This window comes from Pristis pectinata, chromosome 10, assembly GCF_009764475.1.
Source record: "Pristis pectinata isolate sPriPec2 chromosome 10, sPriPec2.1.pri, whole genome shotgun sequence".
Classification (NCBI taxonomy): domain Eukaryota; kingdom Metazoa; phylum Chordata; class Chondrichthyes; order Rhinopristiformes; family Pristidae; genus Pristis; species Pristis pectinata.
The window spans coordinates 87,833,376-87,858,536 of record NC_067414.1 but is presented as its reverse complement, the minus strand read 5'-3'; the positions used below and the strand labels follow the sequence as shown (position 1 = coordinate 87,858,536).

General features: G+C 44.1%; 1 protein-coding gene across 1 annotated transcript in view; it reads right to left on the bottom strand.

Moving 5' to 3' along the window:
• Positions 1 to 25,161, bottom strand: part of acoxl (acyl-CoA oxidase-like) — a 331,885-nt gene that overhangs the window by 81,865 nt on the left and 224,859 nt on the right. The window contains 1 exon segment of the mRNA XM_052024328.1: positions 19,532 to 19,621. Coding sequence (XP_051880288.1) covers positions 19,532 to 19,621 — 90 coding nt within the window.

The window sequence follows — 25,161 nt, the reverse complement described above, 5'->3', positions numbered from 1 at the left end:
ACCCACGCAGACATGGGGAGAACATACAAACTCCTTACAGACAGCGGCTGGAATTGAACCCAGGTTGCTGGTGCTGTAATAGTGTTATGCTAACCACTACACTACTGTGCCTTTAACAGTATTCTTGAATCTGGTCTTCATACTGTAGTCAAACTCATCCTTCGACTTGTGTGGGGATTAATGATATAAATTCAGATTTGGCAGCTCAAAGCTAGGTATCCATGAGCTACTACAGGACATCAATAACAGCAGAATTGTGCTTCAATACATGTTACTTCATGGCCTGAAATCTCCCTCATCTCAGCTCTACCACCAAGCCAAGTCACTGAACCTAAGCTAACGAGGAGAGAAAGGCAGCATGCCAGGAGTAGAACAAACATACTTAAATATCAAAAAAGCAATCTGCTGGAGGAACTCAGTGGGTCGACCAGCATATGTGGAGGGAAATGATTTTTGACATTTCAGGTCGAGACCTTGAATCAGGACCTGATTTCGACCTGAAACATCGACAATTCCTTTCCCTCCACAGGTGCTGCCTGACCTGCTGAGATCCTCCGGCAGTTTGCTTTTTGCTCCAGATTACGGCATCTGCAGTCTCTTGTGTCTATCTTAATATCAGTTGTCATCCAGATGAAGCTATCACGTGTTCTACATCAGCATGCTGTGAATGGAGCAAAGCCATCAACAGCCAGCGTCTGCAATTCTGCCACATCCTGTCATGAAACAACCAATGAGGAGGAGGCGCCATGACTATTGTCATCGTCAACAATGGCAGAGCTTTGCAAAAGGCTAGGCTGAAAGCAATAGCAATCATCTTCAGTTGGAATTGCCAATTGGTTGATCCACTGCCTCCTCTGTGAGGTCCCCACCATCACAAAAGCCAATTTTCCCCATGTTCAATGGCAAAAAGCAGTTGTGAGCACTGGATAGCAATGGCTGTGGGCCCTGTCTACAGTGTGGTTGCACTACTGTAGGCGTGATCCAGACAAGTTGCATTTCTAGCTAAGCTATTTCAGTAGAAATGCAGCATGAACATTTACCCTGTAAAATAGAACATTTCCCAGTTTATTTCCTGATCATCAAAATCAGTTCAAATGCAATTCGATTAATTGCAACTGATTGAGTGAGTGGACTCTCAATTATTAAAAAAATGATGGAACATGTCAATATTAGTTCTATAAAGTACTACTTATTAGTAACCTAACAAAGTGAGTGAGCCTTCTTATACCCAAGAGCTATTCTTTACCCAAAAATAATTAAAACAGATGTGCACAATTGTTTGATTTGTGGTTGTGGGGCTCTGCTGTACATAAATTAGAGGAATGATTCCCCACATTAAACAGAAATAACATTTCACTGCTTATGGTGTTTGGAACACCATAAAGTCATGAAAGAAATATGTGAAAGGATGAGGTGGAGTAATGTGCCATGGCAACGAATGGAAGAAAATTCTTGGTTCCTGTCAGGCCCATTCCCGTGCTGTGGATGGGGCAGAAATCTGATTGGAGGATTCAAACAGGAAGTTGTGGGAGGAGGCCAAAGGTTTGAACAGTGACAACATATTCAACAACACAGGACACAAAAGGGAAGTTATTGAGTGCAACTGTAGTTACAAAGAGAAAGGAGAAAATACAAAAAAACTGCACATGCTGCAAAGCATATGATAAACGGCCTTCAGCCTGAAACATTAACTCTGTTTCTCTTTCCACAGATGCAGCCTGCCCTGCTGAGCATTTCCATTTTGCCTCTAAATAGAAAGGAAGGTTTTTTAAGGAGGGAATGTTGATGCTAGTTTTGAAAGGGAGAGGTAAGTATGACTAAGAAGGGGAGGTCATTTTATAATGTCAGTTGCACCAGGGTCAAGAGGATTGGCAAGGAGCCTTGAGGTCAAGGGGCAAGAGGTAGACCAGGTACTTGAGAGGGATAGGGACTTGTTCAGGGTGTAACAGTGGGGGATGGAGTGTGTTCAGAGCAAGTTTAGGTAACTGGGGGAGATATGGATTAATGAGCATCAAGAGCAGAGCCAACTAGGGAAGATGAACAGATAATATTTCTCTTTATTAGTCACATGTACATCGAAACACACAGTGAAGTGCATCTTTTGCGTAGAGTGTTCTGGGGCAGCCTGCAAGTTTTGCCACGCTTCCGGGAAGGGGCAAGAGGTAGACCAGGTACTTGAGAGGGATAGGGACTTGTTCAGGGTGTAACAGTGGGGGATGGAGTGTGTTCAGAGCAAGTTTAGGTAACTGGGGGAGATATGGATTAATGAGCATCAAGAGCAGAGCCAACTAGGGAAGATGAACAGATAATATTTCTCTTTATTAGTCACATGTACATCGAAACACACAGTGAAGTGCATCTTTTGCGTAGAGTGTTCTGGGGCAGCCCACAAGTTTTGCCACGCTTCCGGCGCCAACGTAGCATGCCCACAACTTCCTAACCCGTACGTCTTTGGTATGCGGGAGGAAACCGGAGCACCCGGAAGAAATCCACAAAAGCACGGGGAGAACATACAAACTCCTTACAGACAGCGGCTGGAATTAAACCCGGGTCACTGGCGCTGTAATAGCGTTATGCTAACCGCTACACTACAGAAGGGTGAATGATGTTTTCCTGCTCATTTGTTATTCCAGGAATTCAGCAGCTTCCCTCTATCTGTCAAGTGGGATGAAGCAGAAAATTTACCCACAGAACCACCAGATCATTGCACCTGTTTTTAGAAGCAAGGGAGGAAGAGTTAAATGTAGGTTGGGGTGAGAGGTGGAGCCAGACTGCAAGGGTTCTTCTTCATACTTTCCTGGTACTGTCCTTCAGGGTTGAGGAAGACTTGTTACCACTCCAGTTCTGTGGGCTATTAAGTGGTTGATTAGGCCAAGTTGGAGCCCACATACTATGCCGTAGGTGCCTAAAATGGTGCGGGGATGGATAGTTTGGGAGATCAGACACTCCTTCCATTGGTTGTACTGAGCTAGAGAAACAAAGGACTGCAGATGCTGGAATCCAGATGAAAAACACTATGATGCTGGAGGAACTCAGCAGGCCAGGCAGCATCCATGGAGAAAAGCAGGCGGTCAACATTTTGGGAAAGGACCCTTCTTCAGGACTGAAGATAGGAAAAGGGGAAGCCCAATATATGGGAGGGAAAAGCAGAGCAGTGACAGCTGGACAAAAGAGGGGAGGCGGGGTGGGCACAGGGTGGTGATAGGTAGATGCAGGTCAGAGATAGTGATAGGCAGGTGCGGGGCGAGGAGGGGAGAGCAGATCCACCAGGGGATGGGTCAAAGGTATGGAGAGAAAGGAAAAAAATGGGGTAGAAAAAAGAGAGATAGGCTAGGAAAGGGAAGAAGAGAAGAAGCATGGTGGTGGGGGGGGGGGGTGTGGGGAAGGGGTGTGGAGATTACTTAAAGTGGGAGAATTCAATGTTCAAAGGTTCAATGTTCAAGGTTGTACTCCCAATAAAAGAGACCCAAGAATCTCCTTCTCCATTTTGAGCAGTCAAGGGCCAGGGCTTCTCATGAGTTAGTGCAGATATTACACTTTCTCAAAGGGTTTTGAGAAGATCCTTTAATCATTTCCTCTGATAACCTGCTAATCTCTTGTCATGACAAGAGTTTGGAGCAGAGTGCCTTATCCAGGAGTCTTCTGTCAGACATGTGAATGATTTGGCCTGCTTAACAAAGCTGACTGCATGTAATTAGAGTCTCAGTGCTGTGGATATTGCCTTGGGAGATGGTGACTTAACCTGTCAGTGGATTTGGAGACACAAGAGATTCTGCAGATGCTGGAATCTGCAGCAACACACAGAAAGTGCTGGGGGGACTCAGCAGGACAGGCAGAAGGGTCTCGACCCGAAAAGTCAACTCCTTGTTCCCCTCCATGGATGCTGCCTGACCTGCTTAGTTCCTCCAGCACTTTGTGTGTGTTGTTGCAGTGGATTTGGAGGATTTGTTTTTGGAGACAGTGTTGGTGTTACCTTCAGTGCTTTGAGGTGCCTGCTGTAGTCAGTGCAAACCTAAAAGGTTTACAGGAAAACAGGGATCAGTGCTTTCAGGTGCTGCTGTAGTTAGTCCAAACCTCAGAAGTGTACAGGCAAACAGGGATCACTGTTGCCTGTTAGACAATGAGATTAGCACTGGGTTGGAGGTCTTTATCTTCAGACACTCTTTTCCTCAGTTGGTTAATGGCTGTGCTGGTGCACTGAAGGTGTTGATGAACTTCATCATTAATATGTGCAGTCATTGAAGGATTGCTCCCAAGATACACATAGTGGTCCACATTTCCCAGGGTCTTGTGGACATTTTTGCTAGGGAGCAATGTTATAAAATGGGGGCAGGTTGAAGAGGACCCTTGTTTTATGGGTTGTTAAGTGTGGTCTATCTCTCATATACCTCAGTGAATAAACTGATGATGACATGGAGCTCTGTCTCTGAACGTGCACATACTCAAGCACTGTCTGCGTAATGCACATTGATGACTGAGGTTGGAGTGACTTTGGTTCTGGAGTCAAGGTGGCATAGGTTGAACATTTTCCCATTTGTCCTGTGGATCAGCTCCACACCCAATGGGAAGCTTGTTGGATGTGAGGTGCAGCATTGCGGTGAGAAAAATTGGGCAAAGTGTTGGGGAAATGGCACAGCCTTGCTTGACGCTGTCTACATTAAGATTTGGCCTTGACTAAGATCATGAATTCCATACCACCACATTCACATTGCAGTCACAAAATGCAGACACTTTCTGCATGGCAGGTAAATTTGGTAAGCATGCCCAACAGCTACGCTCCATTGACAGAATCAAAGGCTCTTGAGAAGTCAGAAAAGGTCATGTATAGTTGGTGCATTTCATTGAATCACAGAGTTGTACAGCACAGAAACAGGCCCTTCAGCCCACCATGTCCATGCTGACCTTTTTGCCCTTCTACACTAATCCCATTTTTCTCAGGGTTGATTTGCGGTGAAGATTATGTCCAGTGTGCCTCTAGATGTACTATGTTTCGGGGAGAAGTTCTTTGGCCACCATATGAACTGGGTATATTTGCTCTCTTTGGCAAACCTTGAACAACGTGCAGAGGTGATTTACCGGAGTGAGGAACTCGTTATGTGGAGAGATTAGGGAAACAGGGATTTGCTCCCTTTAGCAGTTAGAAGGAAATTTAACGCTAGTGTTTTGCTTTTGCTTTTAGTTTATTAGAGATGTTCAAAATTCTGAGGCAATTTAAAACAAGGACAATAATGCCTTAGGTAGACCTAAGAAGTGGTTTAACAACATTCTTCTGGTTTATAGCTTTGCATATTCAATGGGTTTTCCCTCCTGTCGAAGTGCATGCAAATCATTAAACCCGAAGTTCAAAACTTCACAGATTTAAACATAATCCTCTCAAAAGGTGTGAACTGTTACTTCAGATGTACTGGAGCTCAGTGAATATGAATGAAGGAGGCACATGAACAAAAGCAGCGATTCAGTTGCAGCTGAAGGTAATTGTCCAGCAATGTTTGCTGCCATCTTAAACTGCTTTCATGATAATTTCAGCTAAAAGACTCATTTGGAGAAGTTCTGGTTACTCACCTACAAGCAAAGAGATGTGGAAGGGGTGGACAAGACTATGACTGATTTAGACGGGGGTAAATAGAGGGGAAAAGAATCCCATCAGAGATGATTCAAGGATCAGGGCACGGGATTTTAAACTTTGGATGAAAGACACTAAGATGACGTGAGGAAATTTTTTTTTAACTTGGAGAGTAGTTGAGATCTGGGATTCCTGTAAAGATCTTGGAAACAGTCTGTCAGTGCCTTCATAAGAGGAATCTGGAAAGGCACTTGTGAGATAATATTTCGTAGGAATATGGGGAAAGAGCAGGCTAATAGACACACAAGAGACTTAAGATGCTGGAATCCGGAGCAAGAAGCAATCTGCTGGAGGAACTCAAACCCTTGACACACTGAGCAGGCTAATGGGACTGACATGGTTGTTCTGCTGAGAGGACAAAACAAACTGCTTGTCATTGTTTCAGGTCGGGACCTGTCCTGATGCAGGACCTTGACTCAAAACATTGACAATTCCTTTTTCCCCACAGATGCTGCTCGACCCTCTGAGTTCCTCCAGCAGTTTGTTTTTTTGCTCCAGATTGCCTACACCTGATTCTCTTGTCCTAGGCAGCTGAAAACAAAATGTTAATCTGTTGGGATATGAGGAGGGTACTTGAATTCTATCAGCCCTAGCATGGCTCACAATATAAGATATCCTTAATAGTCACATGTAATCGAAACACACAGTGAAATACATCTTTTTGCATAGACTGTTCTGGGGGCAGCCCGCAAGTGTCGCCACGCTTCCGACGCCAGCATAGCATACCCACAACTTCTTAACCTGTACATCTTTGGAATGTGGGAGGAAACCGGAGCACCCGGAGGAAACCCACACAGACACAGAGAGAATGTACAAACTCCTTACAGACAGTGGCCGGAATTGAACCCGGGTTGCTGGCGCTGTAAAGCAGTACGCTAACCGCTACACTACCCTGCTCAAACTGATGTACAATGAACTTGGGGCTTGAGGCCACATAGATCATGGGACTACATCCAAAATGTATGATGTATTTTTATAATATGAGGGGAGAAAAGAGAATGTCCGGGGTGGTCCTTGATTATCAAAGCAGCAAGAAATGTAGATAGAGTCTATGGAGGGGAGGCTGGTTTTCGTGATGTGCTGAGCTGTGTCCGCAACTCTCTGCAGTTTCTTGCAGTCATGGGCAAAGCAGTTGCCATACCAAGCCGTGATGCATCCAGATAGGATGTTTTCTATGGTGTACCTATAAAAATTGGTGAGGGTCAATGGGGACATGTCGAACTTCTTTAGCCTCCTGGGGAAGTAGAGGTGCTGGTGAGCTTTCTTGGCCGTGGCGTCTACGTGGTTGGACCAGGACAGGCTATTGGTGATGTTCACTCCAAGGAATGGGAAGCTCTCAACCTTCTCGACCTCAGCACTGTTGATGCAAACAGGAGTGTGCGCACTGCCCCCCTTCCTGAAGTCAATACCAGTTCTTTTGTTTTACTGACATTGAGAGAAAGGTTGTTGTTGTCATGACACCATGAAACTAGGCTCTCTATCTCCTTCCTGCACTCCTTTGTTCAAGGAGTATCTATTTTCATCAAGCCACACACCATTGTAACTTGCAAGTATAACACCTTTCCTTTATTGTCACTGGGTTTAAATCCTGGAAGACTTTATCCAACAGCACCTTCACCAGAAGGACTCCCCTGGTTCAAGAAGGCAGCTCATGATCTTAGGGCAAGTAGGCACAGGCAATGAATGCTGGTGTTGCCAGAGAATCCAGGATCTTGAAAAATTAACAAATAAACAGATGGAGGGTCTTTGACCCAAAGTATTATCTCTGTTTCTCTTCCCATATATGCTGCCTGACATGCTGAGTATTTCCAGCATTTTCTGTTTCTAATATTTTATTTTGGATTTCTAGCATCTGCATGTTTTTAAAAATATTTTGATTTAGTGAAAGTAAACAATTTGGTATCCCACGAGAGGTTCAACCAGTGAGCTTGTTGATCAAGTTCCCACCATTGTTTCCATTTGAGGGGGGGTACTACATGTCTACGGAGTAACCCAGTAGAAGTCCAGGGGGAAAACCTCTATGCAGACAGCACTGAGAATGTGGAACTAACCACCACAAGGAATAGTTTAGGTCAGAATGAATACAAATTACGGGAAGTTGGCTGTGTACATGAGGGAGATAAGAATGAAGGGATTTGCTGATTGAGTCAGTAAGTAGTGTGGGAGGGAAGTTGCATGGAGTATAACTAACAGCACAAATCAGGTCAATGTAATGGCCTGTTGCCATGACATATGCTCTTTTGTGATCCCCACCTTCCCCTTCTTTTCTCAATTTCATGTTCAAATCATTGGACAAGAGGGAAGGATATCTATTCATTCTTATGCAATGACCATCTTGGTTTATCTTCAATAAGATGAACAGGTTTTAAGTTATTAAGGAAATCACGGGAACGGGATGAGTGTGGTGGCAGATCAGCCATGTTCTTAATGAATGTTGCAGCAGGCACGAAGGGCTGAATGGCCTACTTCTGCTTTTATTTCTTTTCCAAAGCTATTAGCAAGGAATACAAAGGATTTTTTGGTAATGAGAAGGATTGAATCACCTTCCTCAAAGTTAATATCTATGCTCCTAGAAATCTCTTTCCTTACTTCTGATTTTCTTTGCTGTTCTGTCTCAATTAGCATGGATGGCCCCTTGTACTTCATTCTTTATAAGTGAGTTGGCAGCACCTGTTGCTATACTCTTGCCTGCTGAACTTATGTCCGTGCCCAAGGCTAATGAGGTCAGCAGCAATAAAGCGAACCCAATGATTTTGCACTCATCGCTGTATTTATTGTTGTATTTATTATTACCTTTATACTGTTTACTCTGTAAGCTTCATGCGAGCAAAGAATTTCATTGAACCCTGGTGTATATGGCAATAAACTAATCTGAATCTGAATCTGAATTCACCAAGACTGCTGGCTAATCAAGCTGGTACAAAAGAAATGGGTATTTTAGATTCCTTGCACACAAACTAAGAAAGAACTTTTGGGTTGGATAATATTAGTATAAGATGTTGCTGTAAGAAGAATTCATGCTCCTATATTGGGAGAGAGTGGATACCACCTAATGTTGCAAGACAAAAGAGACTGCAGATGCTGGAACTGGGAAAAAAACAGAACACTGGAAGAACTCAGCGGTCAAGCAAAGAAAGCTCACCAGCACCTCTGCTTCCTCAGGAGGCTAAAGAAATTTGGCGTGTCCCTTTTGACACTCACCAACTTCTATCGATGCACCATAGAAAGCATCCTATCTGGATGCATCACAGCTTGGTATGGCAACTGCTCTGCTCGGGGCCGCAAGAAACTGCAGACAGTTGTGGACACAGCCCAGCGTATCACAGAAACCAGCCTCCCCTCCATAGACTCTGTCTATACCTCTCGCTGTCTTGGTGAAGCAGCCACCATAATCAAAGAACCCACCCACCCAGGTCATTCTCTCTTCTCCCCTGTCCCATCAGGCAGAAGATACAAGAGCCTGAGGGCACATACCACCAGGCTCAAGGACAGCCTCTATCCCACTGTTATAAGATTATTGAATGTTTCCCTTATACAATGAGATGGATTCTTGACCTCACAATTACCTTGTTTGACTTTGCACCTTATTGTCTACCTGCAATGCACTTCTCTGTAGCTGTGACATTTTACTCTGTATTGTGTAATTGCTTTTACCCTGTACTACCTCAATGCACTGTGTAGTGAATTGATCTGTACAAACGGTAAGCAAGACAAGTTTTTCTCTGTACATCGGTACAAGTGACAATAATAAACCAATACCAGTACCAATGCCAGTGGAAGCAAAAGGTGTAAGTCGGTGTTTTGGGTCAAGACCCTGCATCAGGACTGAAAGGGAAGAGGAAAGATTACCAGTATACAGGGGGCGAGGAGTTGTGGGGGGGGGGGGGGGGTGAAGAATGGGATGGAGGCTGGAGGGTGATTGGTGGAACCAGATGGGGAGGGGATGATGGGTAGATGGAACTCAGTGGAAGGAAGGTGAACAAGGGGAGAAGGAAGGGAGGTGGACGGGTGAGTGTGGGTAGGATGAGAACAGCAGGGGGTGGGAGGAGGTGTGCAGATTATCGGTGCTCATCCCCATCCCAGAATGAGATGTTCTTCTTACGATTTATGTTTGGCCTCTCTGTAGCAGTGGAAAAGGCCAAGGACAGACAGGTGGTGTGGGATTGGGAAGGAGAGTTAAAATGTCATGCAACCAGAAGATCGAGATGGCCGTTGCAGGTCAGACAGAGAGCTGTTGTTCCGCAAAACGGTTGCTTAGTCGACACTTGGTTCCAGCAATGCAGAGGAGGCAAAATCACAAGCACCGAATGCAGTAGACCAGGTTGGAAGAGGTGCAGGCAAACCTCTGTCTCGTCTGGAAGGGCTGTTCAGGTCCCTTGATGGGTGGAGGTGAAGGGGCAGGTGTTACACCTCCTATGGTTGTAGGGTAAAGTGCTGGGGGATAGGTAGGGGTGGGTGGGGAGTTATGAGAGGACCAAGGAGTCACAGGGAGAGTGATCCCTGTGGAAAGCAGAAAGTCGAGGGGGGGGGGGTGGGGAGAGAAGAGAGAAGATGTGACTGGTGGTGGGATCGTGTTGGAGCTGGCAGAAGTGATGGAGCAAGATGTGTTGGACGCAGAGGCTGGTGGGGTGAAAAGTGAGGACCAACTCTATCACTGTTCTGTCTGGTGGGATAGGTGGGGCTCAAAGGAGATGTGTGGGAAATGAAGGAAATGCATGTGAGGGGTCCATCCACCATGGAAGAGGGATTGTTGCAAAGTTTTATTGTTGCAATGCAGTGATTGTGTATTGATGCCAGATGAAAACAGGATTGGGCTAAGAGACCTCATCCATTCACTGCCCTTTCTCTTGGAGCAGGAGGAGTGGGGAGGGTCAGAATATTCCAACTCTAATGAACTCTTGGTGGGGAAGTAGAATGGTAATACCTACCGCTATGTCACTGAATCAAAAGGGATTCACCACCACAATTCTTCCCTTTGTTAGACACCAGCTCTGCAGGTTTCTTCCAACCTTGTCAGGTAGAAATAGCGACAGGGATTCTGGCTCAGGTCTCAGTGGTTTTTCCTTCTTTCTAGCCTTGTTAATACTATTTACTGTGGGTGGACTCTATGGTCAATTCCTAGAGGTGCCTGCTACTGGGGGAAGGGCCTTATAGTGGTCAAGGCTCACATACGATCAGCTAGTTTCAAAAGCGCTTGACACTGGACACCATCAAAGAGCCTTCAGGTATGGAAGGGGTAAGGGATGAGGAGGTGGGGACAGAAGAAAGGTCAGAAAAACGTGGAAATTCCATATGGCCTCTTAAGGACAGTAGAAAGTATAGAATGAGATAAGATCATCTAATTTAGTAGATCTGCTGCTCCTAACAGACCAGACGCAAATTTCGCCACCTTGGACTTTAGTCAACTTACTCAATATCATTAACTGGTGAATAAACACAGATAACATATAAAATAGAGGCCGTTGTTATTTTGTCCTGGGGTTTCAGGCAAATCCAGCAAAAGTTCGCAAAACCAATCTGACATCACTTAACTTTACTATCCGAGACACTGATGTCATGCAGCTTGAAATCCTGTTGTCTTTGTGTTCTATTTATACTTTTATTTCAAGAAGCTGGTCATTACCAATAAACAAATTAGAAGTCCAGTGGGGGAAAGATTGAAAACCAAATAGCTAAAATTAAAACCTTTTGAAAGCCTGTTCAAGAAAATGATTGCACGGTGGTTTCCTTGTTGGAAAACATGAGAAGCTAAGGAGTATAGAAGCAGTCAGCCATTTGGCACATCAAGGCTGCTCTGCCATTCATTAAGATTATGGCTGATCCTCCACCAGGTTTAGCTGACTCTCTCCCCTTGGGTCCTCGCCAGGAGAACGTCAGGAATTCGAGTGGTCAGTGTCAACAGATCCACAGATTAATGGATAGGCCACAAGCCTTCACATCCCAATTCTCCATATGCTCTCCCAATGGCTGGAACTCCATAATGGGCACTCCTGGAGCTTAATATCTTAATGTGGCATTCAAAGTGTGTCAAAACCTGCTGCATGCTTGTGTAAACTTAGCGCAGAATCAGCATGGCCACTTATATAGTGGGAGGGAAGATAATTGGGCAAACAGAAAATGAGTGCAAATCTGTCCAAAACCAGATATTCAGTTGGCTCTTTTACTGAAGACATTAATCAAAACACCAGTAACTGACTGAAGTCCATTCCATGCACATACTAATCTGCTTTAAAAAAATAAATCTCATTTGTTACTGTCACGCTGGAGAATTGCATTTGTTATACATAGTGATTAATTTGCTTCTATTCTAAGAGAAATATATGGAATAGAATTCCAATGACATGCAATGATTTAAGACTTGTGGAGAACCATAATTAATTGTCTGGTCACTGCACTGATAAAGCATTTTAGTCAAAAAAAAGATATACTGTATTAATGATTCCAGGCACTGCAAAGTAGTGATAACTCCCTTGAAATGTGGGAACATAATTAAGACATTAACATAAAAAATAATAAGTGGCACTTTTCATGTTTGAGATTATGTAAACAGAAAGGTAATTTGAGTATACAGTATATTTTCCTGCCTTCAACATCCTCTGCCCTGTTTTTGTAGCCACTATATTTATGTGGCTGATTCATCATAGTTTCTGGTTAATGATGACAACCAGGATGTTGACGTTGGGCCTCAATACTATTCCCACTTGCCTGCATTAATTCCATATCCCTCTGTGCCCCACTCATTCAAGTACCTGTCCAGATGCCTCTTAAATATTGTTAGAGTTCCTGCCTCCACCACCTCCTCTGGCAGCTCATTCCAGATACCAACAACTCGTTGTGTGAAAAATTTACACCTCAGATCCCTTTTAAACCTCCTCCCTCTCACTTTAAACCTATGCCCACTAGTTTTAGACACCCCTACCATAGGAAATAGTCTACCTACCCTTTCTATTCTTCTCATAATTTTATATACCTCGATCATGTCACCCCTCAGCCTCCTTTGTTTTAGGGATAGCAGACCAGCCTACCCAACCCCCCCAATCCAGGCAATGTCCTTGTGATTCTTCTCTGCATCTTCTCTAGCTCAATTAAACCTTTCCTGGAGCAATAATACTCCAAGTGTGGCCTAATCAAAGTAAGATGACATGTCAACTTTTGTACTCAGTGCCTCCGTCGATGAAGGCAAGCATGTCATATGGCTTCCTCATCACCTATGTTGCCACTTTCAGGGAACTATGTACTTGTACCCCCAGGCTTCTGTTCTACAACACACCCCAGAGCCCTGACATTCACTGTGTATGTCCTGCTGTGGATAAACTTCCCAAAATGCCTTGGTTTGTGTTTGTCTGAGTTAAATTCCTTCTGCCATTCCCTTGCCCATTTTCCCAGTTGATCTAAATCCTACTGTAAACCTTAAGCAATCTGCTTCACTGTCCACTCTACCACCAATTCTAGTGTCATCCACAAACTTACTAATCATCCAAATTGTTAATATATATGACAAACAACAGTGGACCCAGCACCAATCCCTGCAACATACTGCTGGTCAAGAGCCTCCAAAACTAAAAAACAACCCTTCACTACCACTTTCTGATTACTTCCACCAACCCAATTTTGTATTCAATTGGCTAGCTCCTGGATCCTATGAACTATACTCTGTGGTCAATGACCTTGAAACTGAGGCCTTCTCCGTCATTGCTGGTGACTTCAACCAGGCCAACTTCAAGAGCAAGTTACCAAACTACTACCAGCATGTCTCCAGTCCCACCAGGGGCCTAAGCACCCTTGACCATCAAAGATGCCTACCGAGCCATCCCCCACCAACACTTTGGTAAATCGGACCAGCAGTCTGTGCTCCTTCTCCCTGCATACAAACAGAAGATGAAACAGGAGGATCCGGTACAGAAAGTTGTACAGTGCTGGTCTGAGGAAATAGATGAGCTTCTACGCGAGTGCTTTGACTGGTCCGTGTTCAAAGACTCAGCTGCCAGCCTAGATGAGTATATCACCACAATCACAGACTTTATCAGCAAGCGTGTTGAGGACTGTGTACCAAAGAGGACAATCCGGGTGTTCCCAAATTGGAAACCATGGATGAACCAGGAGATCCACACCCTACTAAAGTCTAGAACTGCAGCATTCAAATCAGGTGACCTTGACCTTCACCAGAAATTGAGATATGACTTCTGTAAAGCTATCAGAGATGTCAAGAGACAATATTAGTCCAAAATCGAGCCTCAGACCAGCTGTCAGTTGTGGCAGGGCTTACATGCTATAACGGGCTAAAAATCAAAGTCGGGCAGCATTGCCGACAACAGTGCATCCCTTCCCGATAAGCTTAATGCATTATGTGCAATGTTTTGCACAGAAAGGGATTGGTATGTCACTACCCATCCCGACAGCCTCCAATAAACCTGAACCTATGGTCACCGATGAGGACATAAGATCAGTTTCTCGGAAAGTGAACCCTGCGGAAAGCATCTGGCCCGGATGGCGTCCCTGGCCATGTCCTCAGATCCTGTGCTGATCATCCGGCGAGGGTATTTGCAGGCATTTTCAACCTCCCCCGCTTCAATCTGAGGTTCCCACCCGCTTTAAGAAGACCACTATCATCCCAGAACCTAAGAAAAACAAGGTAACGTGCCTTAATGACTACCGCCCGGTGGCTCTGACATCCGCCATCATGAAGTGTTTCGAGAGGCTGGTCATGGCACGCATCAACTCCAGCCTCTCAGAAAACCTCGAACCACTGCAATTCGCTGACCGCCGAAACAGGTCTACAGCGGATGCCATCTCCCTGGCCCTACACATCTCTGGAACATCTGGACAGTAAAGACACCTACGTTAGGCTATTGTTTATTGACAACAGTTCTGCCTTCAATACTATAATTCCAAGCAAATTCATCAGCATACTCCGAGACCTTGGACTCAGCAACTGGATCCTTGACTTTCTGACCAACAGACCACAATCAGTGAGGATAGGCAGCTACACCGCAGCAACACCTCCGCCACGATTATCCTCAACACTGGTGCCCCACAAGGCTGCGTCCTCAGCCCTCTACTCTGCTCCCTATATACTCATGACTGCGCGGCCAGATTCTGCTCCAACTCCATCTACAAGTTTGCAGATGTTACCACCATAGTGGGCTGTAGCTCAAATAACGATGAGTCGGAGTACAGGAAGGAGGTGGAGAGCTTAGTGACATGGTATCATGACAACAACCTTTCCCTCAATGTCAGCAAAACCAAAGAGCTGGTCATTGACTTCAAGAAGTGGGGTAGTGCACATGCTCCAATTTACATCGACGGTGCTGAAGTCGAGAGGGTTGAGAGCTTCAAGTTCCCAGGAGTGAACATCACCAATAGCCTGTCCTGGTCCAACCACGTAGATGCCATGGCCTAGAAACCTCACCAGCACTTCTACTTCCTCAGGAGGCTGATTTGGCATATCCCTGTCAACCCTTACCAATTTTTATCAATGCACCACACAAAGCATCTATCTGGATGCATCACGGCTTGGTATGACAACTGCTCTGCCCACGACCACAAGAAACTGCAGAGAGTTGTGGACACAGCTCAGCACATCACAGAAACCAGCCTCCCCTCTATGGACTCTGTCTATACTTCTTGCTGCCTTGGTAAAGAAGGCAGCATAATCAAAAACCCCACCCACCCTGGACTTTCTCTCTTCTCCCGCTCCCATCGGGCAGAAGATACAAAAGCCTGAAAGTACGTACCACCAGGCTCAAGGACAGCTTCTATCCTGCTGTTATAAGAAATTGAATGGCCCCCAGTATGATAAGATGGACTCTTGACCTCACAATCTACCTCTCTATGACGTTGCACCTTATTGTCTACCTGCACTGCACTTTCTCTGTAGCTGTTACACTTTATTTTGCATTCTGTCATTGTTTTACCTTGTACTACCTCAATGTGCTGTGTAATGAATTGATCTGTATGAACAGTAGGCAAGTCAAGTTTTTCACTGTACCTCAGTACATGTAACAATAATAAACCAATTCCAATCTCATGTGATCTAATCTTCTGGACCAGCCTACCACGCAGGACCTTGTCAAAGGCCTTGGTAAAGTCTATGTAGATAATGTCTATCACCCTGCCCTCATCAATCCTCTTGGTTACCTCTTCAAAAAACTTAATCAAATTCATGAGACATGACCTTCCACAGAGAAAACCATGCTGACTATCCCAAATCAGTCCTTGCTTTTCCAAATGCAGATAGATCCTGTCTCTCAGAAGCCCCTCCAGTAACTTCCCCACTACTGATGTTAGGCTCACTGGCCTGTCGTCCTCGCAAATCCTCTTAAATAAAGGCAACACATTAGCCACCTTCCAGTCTTCTGGTACCTCACCTTTGGTTAAGGAAGAAATAAAATTCTCTTCCAGGGCCCCAACAATTTCTTCCCTTGCTTCCCACAATGTCTTAGGATGTACTTGGTCAGGCCCCAGGGAGTTATCCCCATTTAGGCGCCTGAAGACCGTCAACACCTCTTATTTTGTAATGCCGATATACTTCAGGATACCACTGTTCTCTTCCCTAAACTCCCTAGCTTCCATGACCTTCTCAGTAAATACAGATGAGAAGTATTCATTTAACACCTCACCCATCTCCTGTGGTTCCGCACATAGATGACCACACTGATCCTTAAGGGAACCTATTCTGTCCCTAGTTACCATTTTGGTCTTAATATACAATATAGAATCTCTTTGGATTCACCTTTATCTTCCAAGGATGTTTCATATCCCTTTTCTTTACTCCTGATTTCCTCCTTAAGTGTACTCCTACATCCATTATACTCCTCAAGGGATTCACTTGATCCCAGCTGCCTCTAGCTGACATATGCCTCCTTTTTCCCAACCAGAGCCTCAATATCCCTCATCATCCAGAGTTCCCTAATGCTGCCAGCCTTGCTGTTCACTCAAACAGGAACATGTTGGCCCTGAACTCTTGTTGAACTTACCACTTTTGTTGAACTATCCTACTGTTCCTGATCTAAGCCTTGAAGATACTCAGCAACTGAGGAGGCACGGTCTACTGAGGTAAAGAATTCTGGAGATCCAGAGCCCTAAATTATTGGTCCATTATCCTATGTTCCCTTGTCCTGGAATCTCTGAAGCCACAGGAGATAGACAACCACTAGAGACTCCCCTTCAATCCCTTTCAGAGTCTGATATCTTTCAACAAGACCACCTCTTATATAGACCCATAATATTCATTCTCTTTTGGATGAGTATTTCTCCATCCTAGGAATCAAACTCGGCTACACCACTTCCAAGGCACACACGTCCTTCTTTAGCTTCACAGAATAACACTGCGCTCAACAAGATCCTCTCCAGTTGCAACAGAGGTTTCATTAATCTCAACTTCCTTGCAATGAAGGCCAACAAACCATTTGCCTTCTTAAATGCTTGCTATATCCGCATATTAATTTTCTGCAGTCTGTTTGCCAGTGCTCCCAGATCTCTCTGACGACCTTTTACCGATGCACCATAGAAAGCATCCTATCTGGATGCATCACGGCTTGGTACGGCAACTGCTCCGCCCAGGGCTGTAAGAAACTGCAGAGAGTTGTGGACACAGCCCAGTGCATCATGGACACCAGCCTCCCCTCCCTGGACTCTGTCTTTACCTCTCGTTGTCTTGGTGTAGCAGCCAGCATAATCAAAGACCCCACCCACCCGGGACATTCTCTCTTCTCTTCTCTTCCATCGGGTAGAAGATACAGGTGCCTGATGGCACGTACCACCAGACTTAAGGACAGCTTCTACCCCACTGTGATAAGACTATTGAACGGTTCCCTTATACAATGAGATGGACTATGACCTCACGATCTACCTTGTTGTGACCTTGCACCTTATTGCACTGAACTTTCTCTGTAGCTGTGACACTTTACTCTGTACTGTTACTGTTTTTACCTGTACTACCTCAGTGCACTTTGTACTAACTCAATGTAACTGCACTGTGTAATGAATTGATCTGTACAATCGGTTTGTAAGACAAGTTTTTCACTGTACCTCGGTACAAGTGACAACAATAAACCAATACCAATACCAGCATTTACAAATTTCACACCAACTTGGAGGGCATCAAGAAGTAAGTTGACAAAAAAAAATTCCTCTGATGGACATCAACATCCTGACTTGCAACATAGTAATCTTGCAGTGACCTGGTCACTGGCTGCCAAAAACAGATAAAAGATAGATTGCAGAACATTAGTACTGCAACTGTGATATTAATGAAATTCAGCATCCATCTAGCAGCTGTAGATAATGTGTGTCTATGTTTGTGATTATTAAAAATGTTTGTTTCATTAAAAAGCACCTATTTGAAACATATGCAGTGGTTCACAGATGAATGTCTTCTCTGTATGGAAGAGGCCTTGGAAAATGTGTTGACTTCACAGCAGCTATCCCCACCACAATTGATTTAACTGCCCACTGTGGTTTACACTATCAGCCACAGTTGAGAGAGGATCAAAGGAGACTGGAGTGGTTAGCAGAAGGATGGGCTATTATAATCTCAAACCCAACAGCAACCTCAGCACAGTGTCAAGAAAAAAAAGTCTTTTAGCCAGAGCAGAAGTTGCTCAAAACACAACTGGGGAACACAAGTAAGAATATCTGCTGTGATTTTTTCTGTTTCTAGAAATCAAAACTGGGACTTTGTTGCACCAAACACGTGTGCCTAGTAAATGGATCAGGAAGCACTGCTCTTTTCAGTGTTACTCAATCCAAAGCAATGTTAGTGTATATTTCCTGAAGAAATCACACCAATCACAAAATTAGACTCAGCACTTATTGCACAATACATGTTCGTGCATCTGACATTTCCCCAGAATCAGAAACGCACTTAATGATTTCAGCTGTTGGGCAATGTATGCCTTCTTGCGATTTAATTTGGAGCTAAGTCCAGAAACCAACTCTTGTTTAACAGCCACAGAAAAACACAAGAAGCACAACACACATTCTTCAGTTGGTGCCATTTACAGGGTCACTCTGCTGACACTGAAAGACCTTACAAGGCAGCCCCATTACTCACTGGAGACGCCTAGACATATTCCAAAGTACTCAGTCTAACAAGTGCTTTCTGAAGGAACTATCTAAAGAGAATATTACATTTGACTCAGTGATGATCCGACAACTTGCAAAGGTCTGGGGCTGTGTGGCAGGTGGCTCTGGGAAGTAGGCCTGGGGCAAGGAGGCTCAGTAATACACCATTGCAAAACGCTCTCTCCTTCAGGCCTCCGTCTTCCCCCACAACAGTTTGTGTGCTGCTGTTGTCTGTGTGTACAGATGATTCACAGCTCCAGTGACCCGGGTTCAATCCTGACCTCAGGTGTGGTCTGCGTGGAGCTTGCACGTTCTCCCTATGTCTGCATGGATTTTGGCCGAGCAGTTTCCTCCCAGATTCCAAAACGTGTAGGTTGATAGGTTAATTAGCCACTGTAAATTGCTTCTATTGTGTAGATGAGTGGTAGAATCTGGGGGAGTGGATGGGAATGTGGCGGAGAATAGGTTACAGGCAGAGAAGATTGGGATTGTTCTGTGAGCTGGCATTGGCTTGATGTGCTGAAATGGCATCCTTCTATGTAGAGAAATAAAATCATGTGACTACCTTCTGGATTGTGACTTTAAGGACTGATGATCTCTTCTGAGTGCTGGGCACCAAAGTGGTCAATACTATGTTATACTGATACAGTCTCATTGTGTACAATACAAATCGATGTTCACTGCAGCTCTTGAGGTTGAAGACACACTAACGTCATTGTTTTTAGCCAGTTTTGTGATCTTTCTGAGGAACCTGATTTGTTGCGAGTGCAAAACACAGCAGTGCATCAAAAGAGGTGCAATCCAGTTACTTGTCGATGGAGAGGAATGATTCAAATATCTCACCTGTAGCATCACAACGTTGTCTCCCTCAAAGGTTACAAATACATCTGAGTCACATTTTAGGCCTGGAATCCGATTCTCCATCATATAACCCTGAAAATGACAACAGGAGTTTACGTATAACAATGAAATAATTCAACTTTTGGTAGATAATCTAAACTCACTGAGAAACACAAAATCAAAATACTGAGTAATTTTATGAATCTAATAATCTCAAAAACATACCACTTCTGTCAAGGAAGAACCCAGATATAGGAATGCAAATATTGTTTTGGTACTTTAAGTCCCCATTTTGCATCATTTCTTTCCAAAAATATACTTCATTCATAACATTTACGGTTATATAACACAGCACGTTCACAGGTAAGCCATGTTATTTCTTTGAGAGAAGTTTGACCTGTTGAATAAGGAGAAGGGAGAGAAATGGTGGAGAGAAAACAAATGGTGTCGACCTTTATGACAACCATGTCCATGATTTCCTCACTCTTGTGACTGGAATATTGTAGGATAGTGATTAAGTTCCTGTACTTGCAGCCACTGAGTCATAGAGTTATACAGCACAGAAACAGGCCCTTTGGCCCGACTCATCCAGGCCGATCAAGTTGCCTAACTGAGATAGTTCCATTTGCCTGTGTTTGGCCCATATCCCTCTCAACGTTTGCTATCCATGTACCTGTCCAAATGCCTTTTCAGTGTCACAATTGTACTTGCCTCTACCACTTCCTCTGGCAGCTTATTCCATGTACTCACCAACCTCTGTGTGAAAAAGTTACCCCTCAGGTTCCTTTCAAATCTTTCCCCTCTCACTTTAAGCCTATGCCCTTTAGTTTTGGACTCCCCTACCCTGGGGAAAAGACTTTGGCTATTCACCTTATCCAGGCCCCTCATGAATTTATATACCTCTGTAAGGTCACCTCTTCAGCTTGCTACACTCCAGGGAAAAAAGTCCCAGCCTATCCAGTCTCTCCTTATAACCCATGTCCTCCAGTCCTTGTAACACCCCCATAAATCTTTTTTTGCATCCTCTCCAGTTTAATGACATCCTTCCTACAGCAGAGCGACCAGGACTGTACACAGCACTCCAAATGTGGCCTTACCACCGTCATTGATCCAAAGACACAAGTTCAAGCCTCAACAGTTTTAATTCAAGTAGTTAAATCAATCTAGATTTTTTAAAAAGTCTCAGTAATAGTAGTCATGAAATTAACACAAGTTCATTAACACTCTTCAGAGAAAGAACTTTGCCAACTTTAGCTAGTATGACCTATATGTGACTCCAGATTCTTAACTGCCTCCTCAGTTCCAGGACAACTGGGATGGAAAATAAATGCCACTATTGTCAGCAACATCCACTTCCCGTGAACAAATTTGAAAAAAAAGAGCAGAGGAATTACAGAGGAGGGTAATTTAGGGAGCTAGTTTGTGACTAAGAGAAGCTTTTCCTTACAGGACATGTGTGAATGATGACATCTTTTTACATTCTCTGCATTCAAGGCTGCAGGGCTTTGGGGTGGGGCTGGGAGCAGAGTAATGTGATAGAGAGCAAGGGCCTTAGTGGGACGTCAGAGGCTTTTTTTGAGAGTTAATTTGAGCAGAACAGTGATGATGAATGGCAGGTTGAAGTCTAGACACTGGAATTTTGGAAGTGCAATTCAAAGTGCACTGGGAGACGAATTTTCCCCAGGGCACAGTTGAACAGTTCCATATTTGACAGAGCTCAGTGACTTGTTTAGAACCTGTTATATTGCTAACTTGTTCCAGTTCTGATGAAAGGTGTTAACTGAGACATTAGTCTGTTCTCTCTCCATAGATGCTGCCTAAGTTGTTGAACATACTTTTTGGTTCCGATTCTATAGCAGAGGTTGAGACACACAGCAGACAATTCTGTGGTTGTAGAGTTAGTTATACAGTAGACAGGACAAAGTGTGTTTTTCCATCAATCCAAACATAACTAGATAAAGCATAATGTAGGAGCAAATTTCGGGGGAGAGGAAGTATACCAACTTTTAAGTTGAGAATTTGTACAATGAACCACAAAAACTCCCTAAAAGGACAAAACAAGCTAATTCAAGTATTTCTGCATTTCCTGAACCATTTCTGGTGACATTCTACCTTGTGATCATGAGAACTATATCAGAATCAGGTTAGTATCACTGTCTTATATGACGTGAACTTTGCTGTTTTGCGGCAGCAGTACAGTGCAAAGACATAAAAAACTATAAATTAAAAATAAATGAATAGTGCAAATAAAAGAGAACAATGAGGTAGTGTTCATGGGTTCATAGACTGTTTAGAAATCTGATGGTGGAGGGGAAGAAGCTATTCCTGAATTGTTGACTGTGGGTCTTCAGGCTCCTGATAGTAGTAATGAGGAGAGGGCATGTCCCAGATGGTGAGGGTCCTTAATGATGGATGCACCTTTCGAGGCATTGCCTCTTGAAGATGTCCTTGATGGTGGGGAGGGTTGTGCCCATAATGGAGCTGGCTGAGTCTATAACCCCCTGCAGCCTCTTGCGATCCCGTGCATTGGAGCCTCCATACCAGGTTCTGATTGCAACCAGTCAGAACGCCCTCCACCTCACATCTGTAGAAATTTGCAAGAGTCTTTAGTGACATACCAAATCTCCTCAAACTCCTAATGAAGTAGAGCCGCTGGCGTGCCTCCTTCGTGATTGCACAAACAGGACAGATCTTCAGAGATGTTGATGCCCAGGAACTTAAAGCTGCTCACCCTTTCCACCGCTGACCCCTCAATGGTGTGTGTTCTCCTGACTTCGCCTTCCTGAAGTCCACAATCAACTCCTGGTCTTGCTGACATTGAGTGCAAAGTTGTTGTTGTGATACCACTCAACCAGCTGACCTACCTCACTCCTGTATGCCTCCTCATTGCCACCTGAGATTTTACCAACAGCGGTGTCATCTGCGAATGTATATATGGGGTTTGAACTATATTCACCACTGCCCTCAGTCCCATCTCCTGTGTCTTGGAAATTCACTTTCTCTCTTTATTTACATTTCCATTATCTGCTCTAGTCATCATCCATCAGCAATTCCCTCCAAAACAATTTGGCATCTCCTGTTAACTTATATAATCTAAGAAAGGTTTAATGTAAAGAATGCCATTTATATTTATTTTCGTTCTTGTCCCCAGAATGTTACTGCAGAGTGTACCATGGACACTTGATTATGAATCAGTTCCCAATATCTGCCAAAGGAGAGGATGCCAACACACTGATGCCCATTTCCATGCCTGAGGAGATCTTGACTTGAAACTTATACATTGGCTGGCATTTAGTGCAATAAAATGCAGAGTCTTAAAATAAATACATTTCATATGGTACTGATACTCAAATTGCATGCAATTTAATGAACCTCTGGAACTCACAGTGATTAACAAGGCTCCCTTTAGGAACCTGAGAAATTGAAGTGACTTTGCAGTATACAAAATCAAAATGCTGAAAATCTGAAATACCACGAAAATTGCTGAACGTACTCAGTGGAGAGAAAAGGCAATAAATGCCAACATCTTATCAAAATCAATAATTGAAATTGTTAATGATAAGAGCCAAAAATGCTGGAAACACTCAGCAGGTCAGGCAGCATCAGTAGATAGAGGAACAGAGTTAACATCACAGGTTGAAGACACTTTGTCAGAATGAGTTAGAGTTATGTGGTCATACAGCACATAAACAGGCCCTTCAACTCACCAAGTTTATGCAGGCCACGAAGTACTACCCCACTTACCACCTCTTGGTCTTCTATGTGTTGTTGATTCAAATGCTCATCCAGATACTTCTTAAATGCGTGAGCAACCCACCTCCACTAATCCCTTGGTCAATGTGTCCCAGATTCCAACCACCAGTTTCTTCCTCAGATCCCCTTGCCCCTTAAGCCTATGCCCTGCAGTTTTAGATGCCCCTGCTATGGGGAAAGTCTCCAACTTATCTGCCCTGCCTTTGGTTCTCATAATCTTGGTAACCTCTATCAGGTACCACCCACCACCCCCCGCCCCCCCCACCCGACACTCCTTCACTCCAAGGGAAGCAGACCCAGCCTATTCAGATTCTCCTCATTACTGAAACACTCCGTCCCAGGTAACGTCCTGCTGAAAATAAAATAAACTGCAGATGCCAGAAATCTAAAACAAAAACAGAAAATGCCGGAAACACTCAGCAGGTCAGGCTGCGAGTGTTGGGAAGAGAAACAAAGTCAGTGCTTCAGGTTGGAGTCCCCTTGTCAGAATTGAAAAGGAGATAAAAGAAGAGGAAAGGGCTGTGTCTCTTAGGGTAAAACCAGGATGACATCCCCTCCCTGCTGCTCTACAAGCTTCATTTGTGTCCGACCTGGAAAGCACTGACTTTGTTTTCTCTTCCCACAGATGCAGCCTGATCTGCTGAATATTTCCAGCAGTGTTGTTTTTGTTTTAAACATCCTTGTGAATCTCCTTTGCAACCTCTCCAAGTGCAATCACGTTCTTCCTGGAATGTGGTGATCAGAAATGTACCCACATGCAGGATTCCTATTTAAGTTTTAAATTTTATTTTGCATTTCATTTACTGAAATTGTTGAAATCAATGGTTCAGATATTGTAGGAAAACACTGGGAGTTCCCTGAAGGAATGCCGGCATCTTCCCACATAAATGCCACCAAATTCCGAATTTCCCATAAGTGAACACAAACTTACTGTCTGTTCTTCCAGAGCCTTTCCTGGTTATACTCCGACAACCATTTCCCAGCATTTTCACTAAGAAATCCACCTGCAAATCCAGCGGAAGTTCTGGCTTGTGGTGTGGAACAGCGTTCCCACTCGAATGGAGCAGAATGGTTGGAACAGACTATGACAAGTACGAAGTAATTCAACCAATTTTGAACTAATTAAATGTTGTGCTTTAGTATTTTATTTAATATTTATATTTTATAGAACGTTGATTAATTTTTAATTGTTTCTGAATATCAAATATCTTGGCAGATATGACACCAGGTTGTGCTTCTGCAGGAAAAATAGAAAAAATGGACTATTTTTTAATGTGAGAGTCTGAAAGTTGTTAGAGTTTAGAGGGACCTGTGACCTTGTACAGGAACCACTGAAAGTTAATATGCACATTCAGCAAGCAACTTGGAAGGCAGCAGTACATTGTCCTTTATGACAAAAGAATACGAGACGGGACAGTGGTGTACCTGGTAGAGGTTATGTTCTCTGGTGCATGTTCTCCCTGTGACTGTGGGTTTCCTCCAGGTGCTCGGGTTTCCTCCCACATCCCAGAGAGTTGTGGGTTGGTAGGTTAATTGGCCAGTGCAAACTGGCCCTACTGTATATGTGAGTGGGTAGAATCTGTGGGGAATTGATGGGAATGTGGAGAGAACGAAAAAATGGGATTAAGGTATGTCTTATGAGGATAGGTGTTGGACCGAGCTCGGCTTTCCCTTAGGAGCGAAGGAGGATGAGAGGGGACTTGATAAAGGTGTACAAGATGATAAGAGGCACAGATCGATTGGACAGTCAGAGACTTTTTCCCAGGGCGAAAATGGCTTGCACGAGGGGGCATAATTTTAAGGTGATTGGAGGAAGGTATGGGGGGGATGTCAGACACAAGTTTTTTACCACAGAGAGTGGTGGGTGCGTGGAATGCACT